This window comes from Dipodomys ordii, unplaced genomic scaffold (genome assembly GCF_000151885.1).
Source record: "Dipodomys ordii isolate 6190 unplaced genomic scaffold, Dord_2.0 Scaffold93, whole genome shotgun sequence".
NCBI classification, from domain to species: Eukaryota; Metazoa; Chordata; class Mammalia; order Rodentia; family Heteromyidae; genus Dipodomys; species Dipodomys ordii.
Window position 1 is genome coordinate 4,535,449 of NW_012267309.1, and position 24,564 is coordinate 4,560,012.

The 24,564-nt window shown below is 39.2% G+C and overlaps 1 protein-coding gene across 3 annotated transcripts in view; it reads left to right on the forward strand.

Annotated features, from left to right (window-relative positions):
* Kdm4c (lysine (K)-specific demethylase 4C) overlaps positions 1–24,564 on the forward strand; it is a 302,738-nt gene that overhangs the window by 267,653 nt on the left and 10,521 nt on the right. For all 3 annotated transcript variants that reach the window (XM_013026410.1, XM_013026411.1, XM_013026412.1), the window contains one exon: positions 2,086–2,256. In XM_013026410.1, the coding sequence (XP_012881864.1) occupies positions 2,086–2,256 (171 nt within the window). The remainder of the gene's footprint in view (positions 1–2,085; positions 2,257–24,564) is intronic.

Below are 24,564 nucleotides of genomic sequence, written 5' to 3' on the forward strand. Positions count from 1 at the left end.
AAAACAACTCTGAGATTCTATCTCTCCACTTAGGTTGACCAACATTGTGAATTCAAGGAACTACAAGTGTTAGTGGGGATGTGGAGAAAAAGGCACCCTGTTGCACTGTTGGTGAGAATGTAAACTAGTATAACCACTCTGGGCAGCTGTCTGGAGGTTCTTCAAAAAACTATATATAGAGCTAGGTGCTAGTGGCTCACACCTGTAATCCTAGCTACTCAGGAGGCTGAGATGTGAGAATCGTGGTTCAAAGCCAGCCCAGACAGGAAAGTCCATGAGACTCTTATCTCAATTAACCACCAGAAAACTGGAAGTGATGCTGTGGCTCAAGTGGTAGAGCCACTAGCCTTGAGCTGAAGAGCTCAGGGAAAGCACCCAGGCCCAGAGTTCAAGCCCCATGACCGACAAAAACAAAACAAACAAAAAATCCACATAGGTTTTCCCTATGATGCAGCCATATCTTCCACATCATTACAAGCTGGGATACCATGAAGACACATGTTCCCTGCTGCACTATTCACAGTAGCCAAGTTATGGAAACATCCCAGATGCTCTGTAATAGAAGAGTGGATCCTAAAAATGCTGTACCTATACACAATGGAATTTTACACAACCATTAGAATAATGTTATGCCATTTTCAGGGAAATAGATGGGCCTAGAACAAATCATGTTAAGTGAGGTGAACCACGCTCAGAGAGACAAATGGCACATATTTTCTCTCATATGCAGTAGCTAGATCTAAAATAGACTGAGACATGATAAATTATACAGGACTCTAGGCATTCATACCCAGTGAGACCAGAGGAAGACACTCTTAGGAGAGGGACAGAAAAGCATAATATCCATGTGCATCTGATCATATAAAATAATACTTATTGAAATGAACTCCAGGAAATAGAAATGAGGTTTGTTTGTTTTTTTTATCTTTTTGTCTTTGTTCATTTGTATGTCTTTGGGAGTGTAAGAGCAGGCACAGAAATGGATGGACAGAGTAAACAAGCAGCAATGATATTAACTGGAGCTTGTGGGGAGATAAGGGAGGGAAGAACTGGAAGAGAGTAAGGGAAGGGGTGACACTGTCCAAAAAGAAATATATTCATTCTTTGCCTGTTTTTAGCATTTTGAAATTTTAACAAAGTAAATAAAGTTCATCATTGGAGGCTAGCACTAAACAGAAGTACCTGAGGCATAAGATAAAGTGTCTCATAGATTTTTATTTGTGTAGAAAAATTGAAAGTGGAGAGATTGGACCACACTGATTGGAATCAAAATTAACATCATCATTGAAAGGCATGCAAACATCATCTGTTTTCAGATGAAATATCCTGTAAAAGAGACATTACCTATATGGAATTCCTGACAAGAATATGTAGCCTGAATCTAATGGAGAAACTTGTTACAAATGGCTTATTGAAAAGTAAAAGATATCATCTTTCCAAAGTATCACTATCATAAAAAAAGGACAATGGAAATAGACCAAATTAAAGGAACCTAAAGAGATGTGGAAACTAAATGCAATTCTTAATTGTAGAATGGATTCTGTTCTTGGCAGTTTGGAGATGGAGGAGAAACACCATAAAGTTCATTATAGATAATTGAGCAGCTGAAGCATGGGAAGCGGATTTTATTATATGAGTGTTAAATTTCCTGAACTGTATTGGAGCTGTATGTAAGAGAATATCCATGTTCTGAGAAGATAAACACAGAAGTATTTAGGTGATACAGTGATACACAGAGCTTCCAAATGATTCAAGAGAAATTATACATACATACATGCACAAATTTATCTCCTCTTCATATACACATACAACACATACCAAAGGGTATGTAAACAGTACAACAAACGGTCAATCATAGCAGTCAACAAAAGTAATGAATCTGAGCAAAGGGTCAATGGTTATGAAATTGTTGTTGATACACTATATTTGTATTCTTGCAACTTTCATTTGAATGTATTCTACAGCCCTGAATTTCAAAAGTTTAAACAAGTCTTGGCCAAATCAATGACTGCTTTCTAAATAACAGTTTCTTTTGTGTCTGTTTTCTTTCCTCTCCTTTTTCTCCCCTCTCCCTCTATCTCTTAGAAGTCTAAGGCATGTGAGAAGGCCATCTCTGTGGGTCAGACAGTCATCACAAAGCATCGGAACACGCGGTACTACAGCTGCAGGGTGATAGCAGTGACGTCACAAACCTTCTATGAGGTCATGTTTGATGATGGCTCCTTTAGCAGGGACACATTTCCTGAAGATATTGTGGTAAGCACATTTCTTTTTTTTTTCTTTCTTTTTTTCGTTTTAGAAAGTCTGGATTTTATTTCCATAGCAGTGGACATCTTTTGTGTTTTTATTTATTTTATTTATTTTGTCAGTCATGGGGTCTGAACTCTGGGCCTGGCGCTCTCTTGCAGTTCTTCAGCTCAAGGCTAGCGCTCCACCACTTGTGCCACAGCATCACTTCCAGTTTTTTCTGCTTATTTGGTGCTGAGGAATTGAACCTAGGGCCTCATGCATGCGAGACAAGCATTCTACCACTGAGCCACCTTCCCAGCCCGTGGTAAGCACATTTCTTTGGGTGCTTGCTACCTAGTGTACTTTTCGTCAGACCAAACTAGATGACTCTTAGAAATGTTTCTTTCTACTGGGTGCCAGTGGCTTATGCCTGTCACCCTAGCTACTCAGGAGGCTGAGATCTGAGAATCATGGTTCGAAGCCAGCCCAGGTAGGAAAGTTTGTGAAGCTCTTATCTCCAATTAATATGGGAAAATTCAAAAGTTGCTCTGTGGCTCAAAAGTGGTAGAGTGCTAGCCTTGAGCAAAAAGAGCCCAGAGTTCAAACTCCAGGACTGTCCAAAAAAAAAAAAAAGATTTCTTTCTCTTTATGAGTGGCTCATATCACTGAGTATTCATGATTTTCAGCATCCTCAATGGTATTCCGGTGAACTTATTCCATTTATAATATGTTGTCTTACTCTATTTGTGCTGCTACAAGGGAATAACCTGAGTCTGGATATTTTATGAATAGCAGGGATTTATTTCTCACTGTTCTGGATGCCGAACAGTGCAGGATTTAGGAGCCAGCATTTGGTCTGATAAGAGCCTTCTTGCTAATCCTCACATGGGAGAAGGTGGATGGGAAAGCTAGGTAGGCTATTGAAGTTCTTTTCTAAAGGAGTGGCCTCAATCTCATTAACCAGGGAGCAGCCGTCGAATCCTCACCACCTCTGGAAGCCTCCCCTGGGATACTCCACTGTCTCATTGGTGACACTTCAGTTTGGGAGAAGTATTTATGCCATAACAGACTTGAATCACCTCTTAATTTCTGCTAAAAAGTGTTAACAAATTTGAATTCCTTTTGTACTTTGTACTTTGACTTTGTACTTTCTACTGAACTTGAGTGTGGCATTTATGAGTCTAACTTGACAATTTGTTTAAGTCTTTCGATGCTTCACTTGGGAATAACAAAAATCACACAGGAAGAAAGATGTGGCATTTACTGAGTTTTCTAACTATGGCCCAAATGCCCAGACGTGTGTGTGTGTGTGTGTGTGTGTGTGTGTGTGTGTTGGTAAGGAAGGGAGTTGTCTGTCTATCCTCTTCTTATATTAGTGTACACCTTGGGATCATTCAAGGTAACTAATGAATGTATCTGTGATATTGGCTTTCTGTGGGCTTGCCTTTCCACAGAGGAATTTTTGACAGAGATCAGCTTCTATAACAAAGAGCAGGAGTAGGCAGTTAGGCTGGAATCCTGGTATCCCTTCTCTTCTTGGTGTTGGTTTGGGGAAAACAAGCTATAATAATGCATTTGTCACTTCAGTTTTGTCCTGTGACTCTGTGAATGCTTTGCTTTGTTTGTACTTAGATAATGACTTTTTAATGATAAAATTATTCCTTGTATATAATTGTGAATTAAATATAGCTTTCTTTGATTGCTTATAAATATTTGTAGGATTTGGGTCTTGTGGGGCTGAAGAAACATTGATTTGGTCAACTTTGTTATGTGTACTTCTCTGTGCTGTTAAGAATAACAAGTATTGCAAGAAATGGCTCAAAGTGGTAGAGCACTAACTTTGAGCACAAAAGCTGAAGGACAGTGCCCAGGCCCTGACTTCAAATCCCAGGACTGGCAAAATAATAATAATTACAAGTATGGAAACAAATATGATCATATTTGGAAGATTTGTAAAGCAAAGGATTTTTTAAATAGATTTAAAATCCCAGAATGTGTTTATAGATTGAAATCATAAATTGCATTTTGCAGGATTGCTTTTTGCAGTTTTATATAATCATATTGCCATTGTCAGTCATAAACAACTGCCCTTAGTCTCAGTCTGCATGTGCTGAGTGACAGAAATCATGCTAGGTATGAAACATGGTGAGGAAGGACACAATTGCTATTTGCTCAGCGAGGAGCAGGCTGGTAAATGGTTTCTTTCTATACAGTATATATGTAGAGAGGAAGAGAATATTATATGGAATTGGCTCCATGATTATGGAGGCCTAGAAAATCCTGATCTGCAGTGTGACCGAAAAAGAATTGATGAGTTAAAGTGTGAAGATCCATGTTCAATCTTAAACTCAAGCAGGAAGAATGCTCTCTTTCTTGGGGGAGGAAACCTGTAGCTTCTAGGTAGGTCTTTCAACTGATTGGATAGAACCATCTATATTCAGGAAAGCAATCAATTTTTATTCTTTCTGATGGCTTAAATGTTATTTTTATTTTATTTATTTACATCTTATTTTATTCTGTCTTTTTGTGCTGGTACTAGGGCTTGAACTCAGGGCCAGGGTGTGGTCCCAACTTTTTTGCTCAAAATTGGTGCTCTACCATTTGAGCCTTCACTGCAGTAGGACACCAGTGTTACTGACCTCTGAAGAATTAATTTCTCTAAGCCTCTGCTCGTACATCAGAACTACATTTTCAGTTTTTTTACTTATTGGTTTGGTCAGCCATGGGGGCTGTCCTTGAACTTTTTTGCTTAAGGCTAGTGTTTACCAGTTTGAGCCACAGAATTACTTCCAGTTTTCCGGTAGTTCACTGGAGATAAGAGTCTCATGGACTTTCTTGCTCAGGCTGCCTTTGAACCACAATCCTCAGATCTCAGCCTCCTGAGTAGCTTGGATTATAGGTGTAAACCACTGGTAACTGGCTACAACTTCAGTTTTTTAACTATGAGAGTCAAATTTAAGATCTCAAGCTTAACCATTCCAAGCAATGATTTATGCATGATATAAATATAGTCCTTATGAGAACTGATGCTTTAGTAAATTTCCTTATTTATAGAGTCATTGATTATAAATAATTTCACAAATCCCACAGATGAGGACCCTTTAATATAGGCTGGCTTACTCCATATCTGAGAATAAATTTAATAGTCACTAAAATGCTTATGTTGTGAGTATGATACCAGAGAGATTATTTGGAAGGGTAGAGAGAAACATTCTTTGGGCTACCAGGAAATTTCTCTACCTAACTACTTATTCTTTGGAAGCCAGAGCATGTTAAAAAAAAAAAAAAATCCCTCTCAACAAACCATCTGCAGGATGTATGTATTATCCCAGTTAAACTCTTCATGCAATCTGTAGCTGTCAAAGGAAGCAATAAAAGATGTATTGGTACATGCTTCTATCTGTCAGCCTATGAAATTGCTACGCAATCCTGATAAATTTTTTTGTCTCTTCACTGTGTTGATTGGAATGAAAATTGCCCACCTGAAAGAATTCAATGAAGTCAGAGATTCCAGGGCCCTTTATCCTCTCTTGGAGGCCCATGTTGGCTCTGGAGCTCGAGATATGGGCTCATTTCAAGGGAGGACGAGATAGATCCACTACTAGATCCTTCTAGGACAAACACTTGACATTCACCACTGGGCATGAGTTGGGAAACAGGACCATCCATAGCTTTCCATGAACACTGGTTCTTTTTTTCAGCTCCTATGTTAAAATGTGAAAACAGTACTTTCCAGGTTTCTAAAGGTGAGGTGCTGTGGTTTTCTAGGGCTGTAAGTACAAACTGAGGTTTTTTTTTCTCAAGTATCAATAATTTCCTTATACTTTCCACCTCTAGTCCCTACTAAAGAGGAGATGAATAATGTCTAGCTTCAGGGATTTAAAAAAAAATGAGCAGGTACCAGTGGCTCATACCAGTAATCCTAGGAACTCAGGAGACTGAGATCTAAAGGATCAGGGTGTGAAACCAGTCTGGCAAGGACTAGGAGACTTGATGTCCAAAATAATGATCAAATAGCCAGACTGGAGAACTGGCTCCAACGCAAGCTCCAGCCAAGCTCAGGTAGGCTGAGCAAGCATGAGACCCTGAGTTGAAGTCCCAGTATCAGTCCCCCGCCCCCACTCTCCCTAGAGCACACAAAAGAACTAAATGCTGATCACATAGTAGGCTCATGCCTGTTAAATTTTTTAGAATATTAAATTTAGTCTGAAAATCTCCCTCTCCCCTATCTAGCTTACGATATCCTTTTCTAGTTTTGCTGATACTTGGAGAAAGACATCCCTTCAAAACTTAAAAAAAAAAAAAAGTGGGAGCATATTTACAGCTATAAAGGGATATAGGTGAGGCTCAAATAGGGCCCTGCCTAGCAACTGTGAGACTCTGCCATTACTGTAAAACTAAATATAAATCATTTGTTTTTAATGGGAAAAAAACTTTGCTCTGGCTTATTTCATTAAACCAGGGCCTACACCATGTCCATGTGCTGTAAAGTAGAGCTAGCAGCATTTCAGCTTCCTAGTAGTCTACTGCCCTGTATTGTTCCTGATAAAAGTCTTATCTCAGTAGTTTTTCACTACAAAGCCTACTGTAAAGTAGGTTGATTTTCATTTTTTTCACATCAAATGAAATTAATAGATTTTTTCTTATTGTGAAAATACTGTGCAGAAGGGTTGCAATTACATGAGCAAGGTAATGAGTACATTTCTTATCAAGCATTGTTGCCGCCTTTGTTTCCCCTTACCATCCCTTGCAGATCTGTAGTACTTATCACAAAAAAAAAACACCAAAAACAAACCAACAAACAAAAAAAATTCCCCCAAACAGAAACAAAGAACTTTTACCCAAGCTTTCCAAGTAGATGATCTATAGTGCAGGCTGGATTGTAGTCAGCCTCCTTGTGTTCTGTGTCCGTTGCTCCTTTGGGACATCTTTTCAGAAAGTCTGTTCTTTGTGGTTTTGTGCAAGTATGGGAGAATACCTTATATCTAACTTGAGGGTAAAATACAGCACCCAGTTTGTGTAGTTTGAGAAGCTTCTCAGTGTTCAGCATCACACAGGCCCATGTTGAGAAAGCATAGGTACAATAACAGCTGAGGTTGGAGTTCTGGTAGAATATTTGTCTAAGTATAATCTACGATACTAGAGTTATTTTTTTATTTTTACATGGCTGAGTAGGTTTAAGAAACTGTGAGATCCAGGAAAACATTTCTGGATTTCTAAGAGCAGCTTGGTTTTTGGAGTGCCTTGAAGTTTCAAGTCAGGAAGCCATACAGACGTGACAGTGGTAGATAACAGCAGGCCACCTCAGCTTTGGGAAGTCATACCCCGTCCTGGTCCATTTTTATGTTTGCTCCACACTGATGCTTTTTACCTCTTTATGTGTACCTCCTGTGCTAACTCCCTACTCCTACCAACAGTTCTGCTTATATTATTAATGGATGTTTGTGGGAGAAGGCTGTATTATTCAGCTTTCTATAGTTATACCAAAATACTTGACACAACTAATTCTACTGTAAAAAGAAGTATATAACGGGCTGTAAAGGTGGCTCATTGGTAGTGTGCTTGCCTTGCATGCATGAGGTCCTGGGTTCGATTCCTCAGCACCACATAAGCAAAAAGAAAAAAGCCGGAAGTGGCGCTGTGACTCAAATGGTAGAGTGCTAGCCTTGAGCTGAAGAGCTGAGGGACAGTGCCCAGGCCCAGAGTTCAGGTCCATGACAGACCCCTCCCCCCAAAAAAAGTATATAACAGTTTGGAGGTTCAAAGTCTAAGAGGTTTGGCTTCCAGTGAGGGTGGTAGATTACAATACATAAAGGCAGGAGCCATTGCTGTACAAAGCAGAGAAGAGACTTCAAAGACATGCTCTAATGACAAGGACTTCCCGCTAGATTTCACCTTTTACAAGTCCACAACACCTTTCAGTGCTGCCACCCTGGGGACTAAGCCTTTACATATGGACTTTTCGGGAGCATTCAATATCCAAAACATGGCCAAGGCTTTGGTACCTTGTTTGTTTATTCTCTGTGACCCCTGTGGTAAATTTACAGCCTAGGGTGGTGCTCTTATTTCTGTGTGAAATTAGGAGTCTGTGAGGTACCAAATCCCAGTTAATTTACATCCATTGGATGGCCATAATGAAAGAATACCTGTTCTTTTGATTTTAATCACTATGCAACTTAAAACTTACTTTTCTAAGCCTTGGAAATTTAGCTGACAAGTTTTATTTATAAATCTAATTTTGTATAACAAACTCATTTCCTTGGTTATTATTCATATAATGCATGCATTTTACAGGCCAAACTATAACCAGTTTACATTTAAGTTAATCAAATTTCCTTGGACATCTTAACTATGATAATAAAATATATACATTCCTTACAAATACCTATTTTCTTAGCATTTAATTTAATGTCATAATTTTAACAAATCAGATATGCGTAGCTTAAATTCTAAGTTTTCTACTTTTTAAAACAAGCAGTACACTTAGTATAATATTCACAAAGCACATTACAGTACCATTAGAAACTCCTAAGATTGATAAATAAGTTGTAGTTCAGGGTGAGGACTCCCAATTAGGTTTAGGTAATTTGGTTTATTAACTATCTAAACACTGTCATGCACTTAGGCCTTGACCAATCTTGTAAGATTCATCTCTTACATTTGAGGGGATAAGTACTTTCCAGGCCCTGGGATTTCTTTCTTTTTTGTGTAACTCTTATGTGAAGTTTGTACAGGGGTCTGAGGCATACTAATGAAATGTGAGTTACCGTTGTAATAATCTCTTTCTCTTTTATAATTTGTATGTGTTTCTTGGACCATGATTCTGTACCTGTCATATTGATCATTTCTATTTAGCACTGGTGCTCCTCTGAAGAAAAGTGTGTCATTGCCCTGCTGTCCCATGCAGGAGATTAACTAGTTGCCACGAAGACATACTGTCATTTATGCTTTTCTTCAAATATGTACCTTCCTTACTTGACAGTATTTCTCTTACTTCTCTCTTGGTAATTTTCTCCAGGTGATTGGTTTGGGGAACTTATTTTCAGGAGACACGTCCTTGGCATTCTTTTCCATCCTTTTCTTTCCAACAAGACTGAAGGTATAGCTTAACAAAATCAAAATAACTACCTTGATATTAAGGGCAATATTATTAATTTTTAGGACTTCATCATCTTTTTTTCAGTGCAGTGCTTAAATCCAAAATTAGTAGGTACTTGAACCAAGTCCACTCTGGGAATACCTAGCATCCTCCTTTCTGAGCAGTGATAAACTCTGCATTAGGCATCTTGGGTAGATTCCAGCATGTATAAGCAGAAGCATAGTTATGAAAATGACCTGGGTACTCTGGAGGCAAAATAAAATACCCAAGTTAATTTGAAAGACTAAGGAAAAGTTTTTCCCGAAACATATCACTCTATTGGCTCCAGAGAGCATTTTGGATTCCTATTTCCTTCTAAATTTCCAAATACCCAATCATTTCAAATTGAGGGGTCATGCAGATATGACAGTGGCAGACATCAGCATGTCAGTAAGGCCACCACAGTTTCTCATGCCCATCCTTCCTTCAGTGCTGTGCTCCAACAAGTAGTTCCTAGGGCAACCTATACCTCGAGTGTTCCAACTTCTTTTTACAAGGTGTTTAGTCCTGAATTGATAGGATACCACTGATTTGGATAGAGTAGATTATATACTGTATTTTCTTGACATTAAGAAACCTCTCCTGGGACATGATGAGGGAACTAAAGCATGAATGCAGCTCCTGGCAACTCTGCCTGTCCCAGAGCAGATACCATTTCAAAATCTCAAGGTAGGGTAAAATTGACTCCCATTTAATACAAAAGACAAACAATGAAAATTCCTTATTCCTCTTAGTACATCTATGGGCAGATATCACTGTTGCTATATGCTGTGTATTGAGAATTATCCATGTTCATTATTAGACCTTCTATTCTTTAATTGAAAATGGCACCGGAGCAGTGTTTCAAACTTATAAATCTTCATTTGCTTTCATTTGATCTCAAATCTAGATACTATGACTTTTGGTATAATCAGGTTGCTTTAGGCATTTTGTAAATGCCTCAGCCACCGTTTATGCAATGTCCGGAACAGGCCCTTCCCATAGCACATTTGTAAGCACAGATTTCTGCATGCAGTTCCTGAAATATGTATCTGAAAGCATGAGCTTCCTAAGGAACTGCCTATTTACAAGCCATTTTACATTATCTTCATCTCTTTCTAGCCTCAGGTGCTAACACACAGGAATATAGCACATAGATTGGTGGCACATTTTAGAAGACATGGGACCCATAAATAGTTGATGCTCCTATATGACCATGGGATTCAAATTATGTCAGTAATATGAAGGGTATATTCAATAGAAGTCAGCACTATTAAAAAATTAGCACTATTTATGGATAAACAGTTCTGCCTTCATTTTACTATTTACTCTCCGTACCATATTTGAAGGAGCTTAGCTAATTTTCATGAATGAGAAGAACCATAATATTAATGATAAATAATAGATATTTAATAGATATTTACTTAGATGATCTTGTGTCTATAAGTAAATTATATAAAGCATTAAAATAAAGTTATATTTTAAGATCAGAAGTGATGGGCAAAGAGAAAAAAGGAATGATAGAAAGAAGCATAGGGTACCATTTTTCTATTTAGTTTCTGTTATTCCTGTAGTCAGAGAGTGTCTGTGACCTGGTATGTGTCTACAAACTAGTTGCCCTACACCATGTAATTTCTCACCTTCTGTCAAACAGAGGCTATGACTGGAAGTCTTCTATGCTTTGTTTTTATCAAACACTGTTAAAGAACTGTGAATTTATATAATATTTCATTTCTAAATGCTGTGATAGTACAGTGTTGATGAATAATGTTATATTCATAGTTTTCATATCAAAGTAGAGAAATAGGAGCCCCGTCTCCTCTAGGTAGTGTGATTTGTGCCTGAAAAAGACCCCTTTACTAGATTCACAGCAATAGGGAAGAGGATGTGCCCTTTCACTAAGTATAGACATATAGGATATATTTACAGGCTATTGTTTCTAAAATGTACTTTATATTTGGCTTTTCTAGGTTTTAACAGGTGATCCAATAAAGGGGAAAAAAGAATAATCTGACTTATTGATTCCTTTATGTGTTTTTATCATTTTTGTTTTTGGAGTAACAAATAAAATGGAATCCCCTAAAACAGCATATGATTTATATCATAAAAGAGCAGCTGGCACTAGGTAAGTCAGGTTTTAGTCCTTGTCCTAAGCAGCTGACCTTTGAAGTTCTGATGTAGAGGCCAGGCTGTAAGATGCCTATTGATAGACTGTGACTGCGTGTGAAGTATGGTTGATGTTAACTGAGATTCTGTAATGAAATGCAACAAGCTGCAAATTGTTATACTCAGCCCTCTAAGTTTCTTTTCTCACTAAGTATTTGGTTCCTTATCGGGCCAAGGATTTTTCAAATTGATGTGCACAAAATTGGTCAGTGTTCTAAACTGCTTTATTAAATGCAGCTCCTTTGAACAATTTCATATATAACATATAAATTATATATGAATTTTAATAGTTTGCTTAAAGTTCTATACTAGCTCCCACCCCCCAAACCAACTCTTTTATATATTATTTGTACCAGAACTCTATCCCATGTCCTTAGTTATGTTTCTACAGGATTTTTTTTTAATGTTGTATGTTCTTTGTTTCTGTCTTTGTTTACATGAAGTTGGAAGGGCAAAAATCAAACTGGTATCTAGGAGTAGGTTCTCTCCAGGAGGAATCTAATGAGGATTTGCAAACTGTGTGTGGTATTCAATTCCTCTCCTTCTTCAAGAGCTGAGGGCTTAGAAAGATGTGGAAGACTGGTGTTCCCTTGGTGTTAGTTATTTTTGTAGTCAGAACTCCTGAAGAGCCAGACCTTTGATACAAAGTCAGCTCTTCATAGGCACTGCATGTGGTGATGTGTGGATTCTCTAGACAAGGGATAGCTTAGTTTTCAGTACATTGTAGGCTTATGCAAAAATAAGTTTTTATAGTGAATGCCTACTATATTTTAGGCATTGTGCTTCAATATGAGATTTGAGATGAGTCCTAGGATGACAGATATACAATCCTACAAGAACCTGTAACTTTACAAAGCCTGTGGAAGTGGGCAAGCAAATTGACTTAGGGAAGTTCTGTGTACTTTTTGTAGAAGGTGGATGCTGAGGTTGAGTTGATACGGCCTTGAAGGCATGCTCCAGTGTTGGGCCCCTGCTGTTAATCTTGAGCAGAATTCCACATGAAGAGAATGGTTACAAAACAATTTTGAAAATTAGAGTGTGCCCCATAGTGATGCCAGTTAGGAGAAACTTGCAGTAGATTAGAGGTATTACAAGTATCTGAAATACTTTAAGTGAGGGGGAAGTCAGGAGGACCTGGTGATGGGTTGATACTGAGGGATAAGGAACAACTAAATTATCAGAAATAAGTTTCAGGGTTTTGGCTTTCTTAACCATTGATGACTCTCATTGCGAATCTTGGAAAAAGCCAAGGTTGTTAAGTTCAGACCTGGCTGTACTGGGATTTCTTCACCTGCTTCTCCTACCTAGACCAGTTATTATTATGATATTTTTCAAAGCATGGTGTTTTGGTTGTTGTCTTACTGTCTGTATCTTCATCTATCAAAACTAGTTTCAGCTGCTTCAGTGGTAGTAGCATGTTCTCTGCTAACAGGTAGAGATCATGGGCTTGGGGATTCCCCTCCCTTTGGCATGTGTTGGCTTGCAGTTGCCACTTTATGTAAAGTTATGTCAGTTCAGAATCGTTGGGGTTTGTCTCAAGTAAGATAAACCTTACTAGTTTTTTTTGTTGTTGTTAGAAAGGGCTGGAAAGATGGCTCATTGGTAGAACACTTACTTAACCTAGCAAATGTGAACACCTAAGTTCAAACCTTAGTACCTCAAAAGAAATTTAAAAGAATATGTAGCAATTGAAATATTAACTAGTGGCTACCCATTTTTTATTAATTATTTCAGATGTTGGTAAGAATTGGGATTCAAATAAAGGGAAATATCTGATCTGAAAAGAATAAAGAAGTTCCGACTTTAAAGGTTCATTAATCATCAAGAAAAGGGCATAGAATTGTCTCAATGGAATTCTGAACCAAGCATTCCAAACACTGGCAAAGCTAACTTCACTACCCTTGTTGTGTTATAAAGCCTTTGTGGATTAAAAAAGCCTTTGTTTGGACACATCTGACAGTGCTGTGTCATCTGCATATCATTTTCCTCTTCATTGTCTGGGAATCTCAAATGCCAAAATTCTCCTTGATTTTACAATTAGATTATTTTGATTTGACAGTCTTGACAATATGAGCATGGCTTGGAATGTTTCTGACTTTCCTTTAAGTGTAATAATGTTGAGTAAATAGATTGATTCATTATCTTTTTCCCAGCCATCTTATTCATCTGTCTACCTTTTCTGACAGGCTAGTCTGTGTTGAAATATGCTAATATTAATTATACTCATCCTTTTCTTCATAAAACAGTCTGTTATGAACTTGATTGGTTAAAATTATGTATTTGTATTTAATCTGAAAGCAAGGACATATTAAGCTAATAAATAGAAACATTCACTTACATGGGAAATATTTACAGATAAAATTGCTCACTTTTTTTTTTCCTTTTTACTTTTTGTCAGTTCTGGGGCTTGGGGCCTGGGTTATCTATGAGCCTCTTTATGCTCAACGCTAGTGCTCTACTACTTGAGCCCTAGCATCACTTCTGACTTTTTTTGTGTAGTTATTGGAGACGAATCTAAAGGACTTTCCTGCCGAGGCTGGCTTTGAACTGTTATTCTCAGATCTCAGCCTCCTGAGTAGCTAAGAATACCAGCATGAGCCACTGACATCTGGTTTGAATTGCTCACGTTTAAAATTTTTTAATTATTTTTTTACCATACTCAAGAACATATACATAATTTTGAGAACATTCCAGATTAATTTATTTGTGTGTATATATATATATATATATATATATATATATATATATATCCTAAGGACTGTCCTGGTTATAAATTAAACATAATATGAACTGACCTTTTTTGTTTTTACAAATCATATTCTCATAAATCCTTTGGTTTGTCTTCATCTCTTTGTGGCTTTTCTTTTTATTCTTCTATGTATTATCTGTTCCCGGTGTTAACTCACTTGTTCCAAATCTTGCACTGTGAGCTGTGAAATGTAAAGTTGCCTCAAAGTCAATCTTGGTGGGTTGTGACTGTGCCATCTTTTCATTGTTCATTCCTTCTCTTTATCATGCAGACACTGGCCTCTGCCTCCTTCAGAGAAGAAAAGCATTTTGTAATCCACAATGAGCTCTAGCTCTAAGCATGAAAATGTGGCCTGCGGCAGCAGTCCACTCATCTTTATACACAGTTGGTAAACATCTGTATGGTCAGTGTGAGCTCCTACTGGGTCACTTTGTGTAAGTCCAGAACTGGACAGTGGCTGCTTGAGCACCAAACAGCTCCTAACTCCCAGTCTTGCATATTGTAATATTACTTAGAATCCAATGGAACTCTGCTATCCACCCAAAAACATTTAATTCTTGACATATTTTATACCCTAGGATGTCTTGTTTGCAATTGTTCATTTTGCCACAGAAGCTTTTCCACGACAGGAGACACTACATACCTGTCTCTTTCATCCTTTCCACACTTTTTGCTTCTTCTATTGGCACTTCATCTCGTTGATTAAGTCAAAGCAAACCTTCTATGGATCCTCAGAGAGTAAACTGGTGTCACACTAACAGGTTTTCTCAAAGCCCTGTTCCAGAATGATGCTCTATTTCTTTGACCAAAGAAGAAATTGACATTATATATAAAAAGTTAAAGAAATGTATCTAGAGAGTTCTGAAATTAGATTTGGGGAAGAATCACTATCTACTGATTTTCTTGCCCTTTTGTATATGTAGTTCCCAATACTTTGGCAGAGAGTACTGGACTGAGACTTGAGAAATTCCATAGTTCTAATCCTGCCTATGAGACTTGTACAGGCCATAGAATGAGAAAATCTCATAGATAGAGGTCCAGAGTTACTCAGTTCAAGGCCACTGTGAAGGCAAAGACAGGCCAAGAGGCTGCATGCAGCTCCTCCCATTCTCCATTTCCTCCCTCTACTCTCATCTGTGCTTTTCTTGGGTTCCTACCTACTATAGGACGTCTCCTCCACCATACCCGTGGTAGAGAATGTTGCAAGTGAACAACACTGCAATGACAAGGAGCTCACCATCAGCTTTTTTGGTGGTCATTAGGACACACTGGCTGTATATGTGGAATCTAAATGCTACCCCTTTGACACTTTGCTTTCTTGTTCTATCCTTGCTTCCCCTTACAGCTCTTTATGTATTTGTAGGGAGCTCCCTCCTATATTTACTCCTAGAAAACAATAGTCCTCCTTCCTCAATCATAGGGAGAAGTTATTTAATGAACACTGTAGTACCAGAGCACTCCGGATGAAGTCTCATGCACAATGTCCTACTCAGCGTCCTGCTCTCAGGTGTGAAGACAGCATACCCCAAATGGCATCTGCCCAGTACAGCATGACTTTGTTTCTTTGATGTGCACATCTAATACTTCCTAATGCAACTAGGAGGAATATTCAGTGGATTATTTATGCAGCCATTAAAATCATGTTTTTATTTAATAGTATGTAATGCAATATATTTAATGATAAGAAATAGAAGAATTAGACTCAAAATTGTGTATACCGTATGATCTCAATTATGTATAAAATATGCAAAGGACAAAAATCTCAAAGGAAATCAATCAAAATATTACTGTTATTTTTGGAGTATAATCATACGTTATTATGAGTTTTAACTTCATCACCTTACAGTTCTATATGAGCCTATTTCACTTTTATAAGTTTGATATTTTTTTCTTTCCAAAAGATTCAAACCCTCCTGAGAACTCTCTGTATCTTTATCCATTATGCTAGTTTTTCTTATCTGGATCCTTTCAGATTACTTCATCAGAATTTCATTTTTTCATCTCTTTTCTCTTGAGGCATCTTGAAGCTTTTTGAGATATGATGGCCAAATAGTGTGCTAATAATCGCTGTTCATTGCCTCTACTTAATATCATAGTTTGCTTATGTAAGAGTTCTTATTTTTATGAAATGCCCCATTTTCATTAGGGGTTGCATGAAGTAGCAGACTATAGTGTTTTTCTTACCCTTCAGGCTCTAGAACACAAAAGTGAAAAAAAATTGGTGTTCCACAGAGAAGGCACCCCTGTCCAATCTATTTATCAGCCATGTGACCTGGAAAAAGCCACTGTGTACTGTTCTTTACCAATTGGGAGGGAATTTGCCTAGCTACTCTACTAGGTTGGTTCAGATTTCACATGTATGTTCATCTATTGTTGTTCTTCATGCTGTTTAAATTTTACAGCATGTCTTCTCTCATAAATTTAGGTTCTTAGCTTCTTCATCTTGTCTTCCCTGATAGAGAAAGGGCACCAGGAAAGGTGCAGGGTCTCATATTGTACCCCAGACTGGCTTCAGGCTTACAGCCCTCCTGGCTCAGCTCCCCAGTACTGAAATAACAGGTGTATACTACCTATAGAACATTGCAGTCGCTCATTTTAATTTTAGTCACCTTCTCCTAAGGATTTTGTCCTTTCCTTTATCATCATCCAGTGTTGGTGTGGCTGAGAATTAAATCCAGTCACAGTTCACTTAACACTTGCCAGCTGCAAGGCATGAACTTTGCTTTTCTGGTCTCTCCTTTTAAATCATATTAGTTCTGATTTCTCCCAGCAGCCTTGCAGGGTTGTATTGATGTCTCTATTTCATTGATGAGGAGCCTAGGCCAGAACAAGGTTAAGTAGCTTGTTTGTGGTAACAGGTTTGCTAGGCCACAGAGACTCTACACCCTCAGAACCTCTTTTCCCCTCTGAGCCAGGCCTTCTGCTCCAGGAAGTAAGCACTTGGTCAACCTGCTGTCCCTTCAGTGCTTAGCCTTATAGTTTCTTTCATCTTTCTGTTTTTAAGATTGGGAATTATGGAGAAATTCACCTCTAGCCTAGCTTTCAATGTTTTGTGACATAAATTTTTATCGACATAATAAAATATTTTACTCCCCTCATACATTTTAGCCCCTAGCAACAACTATAAAGAAGAGGGAAATCCAAGTTTTCTAGATGGAAAAAAATTCTCCTTATTCTGGTATGAAAAGTTACAGATTTGGGAGCTTTCATGTTAGTCTGCAAGAAAGCAGCAAGAGATCACAGTCAGCCCTGGGCCAGTCATTAGGACAGTGTGGAGCCTCTCATTCAAGGTAAGAAGAGCAGCCCATGAAGAATGCGGTATACAGGCATGATGAGCATCTTTGATCTGCCACTTAAATATGTGACCTTGGGCAAGGGAGTTAACACTGGTTCCTTATCTGTAAAATGGAGGCAATAATAAATACTGCATTACTGAAGTATATTATATAGCACAGTTTGTATAGTTTCTAGCATGAAATAAAAATATTCTTTGTGGCTCTGCTGATGATAGGGTTTTTAAATTATTGCTATTATAAAGGTAATGTACAGAGGGGTTATAGTAACATAAGTCAGATAAACCAGAAAAACTCAAACATATCATTTCCCAATTTAAGTAGCTTGGCAATTTTTGGAATTGAGCTTGGAAGTTTTTTTATTGCAGCTCTTCATGTGATAAGTTCTCAGGTATAGGATCATTCCAAAACACTCTTGAGAGGAAGAGGAAGAGGCCAGGTTTAACCTCTGTTTTCCAGCATTCAATGGGATAGCCCAACTCTAGGAACCAGGTAGAGTCAGGCTGCTTATGCTACAGCCTCAGGCAATGATTCTGGGAGTTGTGGGCTGGCTTCTCGCCTGACAGTAGAGTACACACTACTGTTCTCACCACTTGTCCTAAATCATACTCTATACTTAACTAGATTCGTGTGGAGAGGTAGGCGTGAGAAATTTTGGATAATCACAAGAGGAAAGCCCCACGACTGGACTCCCCGCCCCCCCCCAAAAAAAAGAGGAAAGTCCTTGACCTAGTTGATATCACAGAAGAGGGTTTATTATTATTTTGGGGTGGGGCATCTGGTCATGGGGCCTGAACTCTGGGCCTGGGCGCTGTCCCTCAGCTCTTCAGCTCAAGGCTAATGCTCTACCACTTGAGTCACAGTGCCAATTCCAGCATTTTTCTTTTTGCTTATGTGGTGCTGAGGAATCGAACCCAGGGCCTCAGACATGCAAGGCAAGTGCTCTACCACTGAGTCACCTTCCCAGCCCAGAAGAGGGTTTTATAGAGAGAGTTCCCACGTCCTTGCCATCACCTGTGGTCACACATAGCAACTTGTATCATGTTCTTATGTATACTTGAGTCTCCAGCTGGATCTGAACCGTATAAGAGAAAGGATTCTGAAAGAGCTAAGTCTTTTTGTCCTTGTTTTCCCAATGCCTGAGCTTAGTACCAGGCCCTGAGAATACATTCAGTATGTTGCAAAGGAGGGAGAGGTTCTGTCTCCAACAGTTGAATCAGTGCTTATACTCTCTACTTTCAGAAATGCAGAGAGCCTTTTGTAGTGTTGTGGAGTGGCTGCTCCTGGGCCTACACACACCTGCTGCCCTGGCCCCCTCTACTGCAAATCCTCACTCTGCCCCCCTCTCCCCCTCCCTTGGCCCCCTCCCCCCGCCCCGTGACGTTCCTCTTCCCAGTTACTGATTCTCCTTATGCTTCCTCACTTCAAAAGAAGTAGAGAGATAATTTTTAAAAGAAGTCACTTTATTCCTATATCATGAAGATTGCCCTCTTTCGTAAACATGCCTTCTGAGGCTAACGCTGATAATACTTTTCATTCTGAGTGAAATGGCTAGCTCTGGGTCCTCAGCACCTCTCCCCAGGTGTTTTGTCCATGCCTGGCTTGTGCTGCAGTTCAGAAAGCGCTACCTACAATACGGTTGTCCTCCAGGAACTCACCAAAGGAGTGCGAGTGCTGTTCTTTCTGAGAAGATGGTACTCATTTAGAAGATGAGTGTGGCTATGGGTCAGGGCTCACTTGGCATGTCTCTTGACAAAGAATTTGGTTGCTTGAAAGGAGCAAGATCAGAATTGTTCCCAGCTGAACTGGACACTGCAGCATCTTGGGGTGCAGAAAGGGGTGTGTGTGTGGGGGTGTATGTGGGTGTGTGTGTGTTGCCTTTGAAAGGATGCACTACCACATTAAAAAGTAGCACTTGGCTGGGCACTGGTGGCTCACACCTGTAATCCTAGCTACTCGGGAGGCTGAGATTTGAAGATCGAGGTTCAAAGCCATCCCATGCAGGAAAGGCTGTGAGACTCGGATCTCCAATTAACCACCAGAAAACCGAAAGTGGCACTGTGGCTAAAGTGGTAGAGTACTTGACCTGAGCTGGAGAATTCAGATACAGCACCTAGGTCTAAAGTTCAAGTCCCCCACAATATATATATATATATAAACTGGGGCTGGAGAAATGGCTGAAGTGGTAAAATACCAGGCATGAGCTAGAAAATCCAGTGGCAGTACAAGGCCCTGAATTCAAGCCCCAGTACCAGCCAAAAAGAAAAAAACAAGTTAAAGTAGACATTAAACTTTTCCAGAAAGACCTGAATCCATTAATGCTGATTCTGAAGTCATAGCACAGAGCACACATAGATACATAGGCACTTTTGGGAAGCAGTATTCTTTTAAGCATTTTCAAATGCTCTCCCTAGAAATACATGTATTTTCCTCCAGAGGAAGGAGCATAGAATTGGTTTTCTTCATACATACGTGGAGTATAGACTAATGCTATATGATAATGTATGCCACCTCCTAGAACAGTGATTCTCAGCCTGGCTGAGCACCGGATTGCCTGGGAGGACATTCAGCTTGGAGCCACTTCAGACCAACTGGATGAGAAGTTTCTGCGGCAGTTAAGATTAGATTTACTGCACTAGAGAAATGAGTCTGAATGAGTTGAATTTTTCAAAGCTGATGAAATTAACTTTATAAATAGTTTATGTACCCTTTTACCAAGTAATTCCTATTCTAGGAGTCTATTCTAAGACTATAGTGAGTAATTTGGGCAAAGATTTATGGAGAAAAATACACAATAGCATTATACATGATGGGGGGAAAATTGGAACGACCTAAATATCTAACAGTAGATGAGTAGCTAAATTAATTGTGGCATATCCATAATGTTGCATATATTCACCCAGTAAAATGGAGTTTTTAAAGGATAATTAATAACTCAAAATGCCTATAATTGTAGATGATAAATAGTAAGACTTCTAATACAAAATTGTAATTCTGCACAAAGGACATTATGTGAAGTTTTGAAAATAGTCACACTTATGGAGATAAGTAGGAGTAACCAGAGGCTGAGGGGAGAAGGTAAAGGAATTATCTAATAGCTACAAAGTCTCTGGGGAAGATGAGGAAGTCTGAAGATCAAAGGTAGTGATGGTCTCACAACATGGTGAACATGCTTAAACATGGTTAAAACGATCGATTGTATGCTGTGTTATATTTTACCCCCTCCTTCCCAAAATAGAAAAGGCCTCCAACCTCAAACGTTGTAGAATAGGTGAAGGAACATGGGATGAACTATAACACTGAGCTCTTGACAAAAGGCCACCTTGTCTCTTTTTAAGTAGTTGTACAGAGGAGTTATGTTTTATGAATACAGTATATCTTGATGAATGTCAACATTACACATTATCTCTTAAAAGAGTTCAGCTGTGCTTTCATGGGGAAGAAAATAAAGGTTTGACATCTGGGGAAGGGGAGAAAATTATCAACATGTAAATGTTTGTATATCTGGGGTGTCCCAATTCTTAAAATATATGTGTGTGTGTACACACACACACACACACACACACACACACACACACAATGATAGAGAAAAAAAATCCAAATGATGGCAGTGATCACTTCTGGTTTGGTTTTCTGTTTTTTTAAAAAAGACATTCTACAGTTTTTCTTAATGAGTATATTAAGGTATAAAACAATAATCATTTTTTAGAAAAATGATTTTAGCTGGAAAAATGGCTCAGTGGTAAAGTGCCTGCCTACCAAGTACAAGGCCCTGAGTTCAAACCTCAGTACTGCCAAAAAAATATAGGAAGGAAAGATTTTTCTATAATCTTTTCTAATCTGCATGTAAAGGATGTATAGGCCTTATGTTTAACAACAGTCCCAAGTGGTGTGTCTGTACCCCCTAGGGAGACCATTCCTAAAAGCCTGCCATTGCTCATGAGGCTTGCTGACCAACCTTTCTGGTCTAGGATAGCTTCTGTGGAAGTCACCTAAGTCAAAACCTTGTGAATGGGTCCATCAAACTTTGTGAAGGGAGCCTATTACTAAAGACAGCAGTAATATGCTTGCCCTTCCAGGGGATGGTTTTGTTCCTGGGACCTTAGAAAAAGAATTTAGTTGTGTGGAAGCCTCCAGTTTGCTAATTTTTTCTTCTTTTTCTTTGTGAGACCAGCACTCTGCAGTCACCCAAGCACCATTTATTTGTGATTTAAGAGCAGTCATCTGAAACTGACCCTGATATGGGCTAAATGTAGATTTAGTGGAAAGTTATTGGGGAACTCACAGAATCTCCAGCAATGCCAGACCCCATTTCCGGCCCAGGAAGCATAGAGCTATCTCTCTCTCCCCCCCCTCCCCCCCACTCCCCATCATGTAGTCATACTAGTCCTGGACTCTGCCACTGGCATATGAATGCTGTTGACTCTGAGAGCATTCTGTCCTTCTACTTGCTTCTCTGTGTCTCTGATCACAGGTTCTAAATCCCATGCAGGTGCAAATGAACCTGCCAAGGCCCCACTAATGTATTTACTGCCAAGGAAGCTGGAGAAGAGCATATCTGGCATAGCTCAGCATTTATCATGGCAGGCAGCTTGGCCTTCCATTGAGAGTCTGAGGGGACAAGGGGCTTCAGGTACTGGGCAGTTCATGACAGGTAGCCACTATGATTATTTCATGGCTGTCAGTCAGTGTGGCTCATCCCTGCCAGAGTCCACTAATGAGCAGGTGATTATCTCCCAAAGTGCTAGCAGCTGTTGGCATCATTTTGCTTTAGGTCACTTAAGCATTTTCCCCAAAGGGGACTGTTAGAGGCTCCAAAAATCTATGCTGTTAACGATTGGGACTTCATGTGCCATGTCTTCATCTGGTACAGTAAGGCTGATAGGGATGCCTGCTCTGTGGTTTGTTTGTGTGTGTGAGGAATGAAGGGTGGTGGTAGATGAGACTAATACAGGCAACATTTAAAGACAGCAGCTTCTAGGAGTCCCTTCAGAGGGCCCAGCAACATGATGCCTTCAGAATTCAAATAATGAGCCTGACAGTTAAGCTATTCTCTTTAGTTAGTGCACACTTAACTTTGGTGAGAATATAATGTGTCATAGTCCTCTTGTATAGGTTGATGAGGCAGCCCATGTCTCCTCACTAAATGATCCAAAAGCCTGGGATTATTATTTCTGTGTTTATTTTTATTAAACATAAAGGCACAATGCTTATATGCCTCTCTATAGGGATTTAGGTAAAATTATACACACACGAGTGCACGCACACACACACACACACACAAATGCCAAAGATGGAAACAAGACATCTCTTTTTTAAACTTTTTGCTGATTTTGTCTTTCTTTATGTATGGTGTATTTGTGTGTTTATCTTTGGGAAAGTGGAAGGAGGGTACAGAGCTCAAGGGAAAAAGGATGAAAAGTGCAGCCGTGGAGCTTACTGGACACTGATGAAAGTGAACTGTACACTCGTGGGTGGAGATGGGAGGGAGGGGCTGGGAGAGAATGAAGGAGGAAGGGAGGACACCGTATGAAAGGAAATATACTCACTGCCTGATTCATGTAATCCCTCTGTACATCACCTTTATAATAACAGTAGAGTAAATAATAATTTTAAAAGTCTATAGATGCACTGAAGTTGGACAAATAGAGTTTAAACAAGCTTATATATAAAATCTCCATTTTGTTAAAGGAATAGGGTCACACAACGCCTAATAAATGAGCTGACTAGTAGATGTGCAACAAAAAAGAATAAAATGTCCTAAACTGAAAAAAAAATTAAAGCCTTCATTTAGCATACTAGCTACAGGGTTAATGGCCAGCTCCAGACACTGGTATCTCTGTGAACAGGGCTCTGTTGGATTTTCAGGCAAGCTCACACATCCCGAGAGGAGGGCAGCAGCTGGCAGACAGCTTTGTATGTCAGGTGAAGGCAAACTGTTTCAGTGGTCTAGGGAGCAACTGTATAAAAAGCATTAGTCAAGGTTTTGGTGCAGGTAATTTTCCAACCAAGATGTTACTTGTTCCAATAACATACCAGAAACTATTAGGATGTCATGTTCTTTAATCTAATTACTCTTAAATTGTAGAATGCCTAGAGAGAATCACTTGAGTCACAGAGTGCATTGAGCAGGCCTGGAGCCTTTAGATGAGCCCATTGTGGGACCATACTTGATGAAACTCTTTCTAATGCTTGTTCCTCATGTCCAGCCCAGGAAGATGTGAGATAGCTGCGGACCTTTGAGAGAGAAGGCAGTCTCTTCAAGTTGTTTCTTTCTCACAACCCAATCCCCTTGTTTGCAGGACTTTTTGTTCCGTGTGTATGTGTGTGTGTGTGTGTGTGTGTGTGTATTTTTGGGAACTTTTACTTTGGAATCCTGTTTCCCCCCCCCCCCAAATAAAATCCTACTCAGAAGAAAGCCAGTCTACACATTAAATTTCTCCTCTAGCTGAAGATAATCCTGGATTCCATAGCTGATGATCTCAGGCCTCCCAGTGTGGACAAGATGCCCTCTGACTGCCCCTCTGACTGGGCACTATTGTCTCATAGTGCCTGACCACACACATAGTAGGTGGTCAGAAAGTTGGTACTGAATTAGTGAAGTTGGAGACACTCGGCGACCATCGCTTACAAAGAATAAGAGAAGCCTGAGTACCAAAACTTTCTACTTCTTTTCTTCAGTTCCACACTCCTAGTTTGCTTTCTGTTTAAATGCACTTTACCCCACACAGTCAAGGAACATTTCTGGCAAATGCAAAAATGTGAGACAGCTGATGAATTGACACTTCTTTCTAGAGGAAAGGAGATGTTACAGAAATAGACTCTTTTGCTTCTTAGTAGGAGTTGCATTATATCTATCTGGAAAGTACCTTGGGAGTAAATCATGAGTCACACAGAGTAAATAATGCTATATGCAAATCAGAAATACACACTTTTTGCTAACTAGCCTGGCAAAGGGTGTGAAAGTGGCTAAGACTAATGATTGCAGGTGGACTGGGGGAAATCACAGG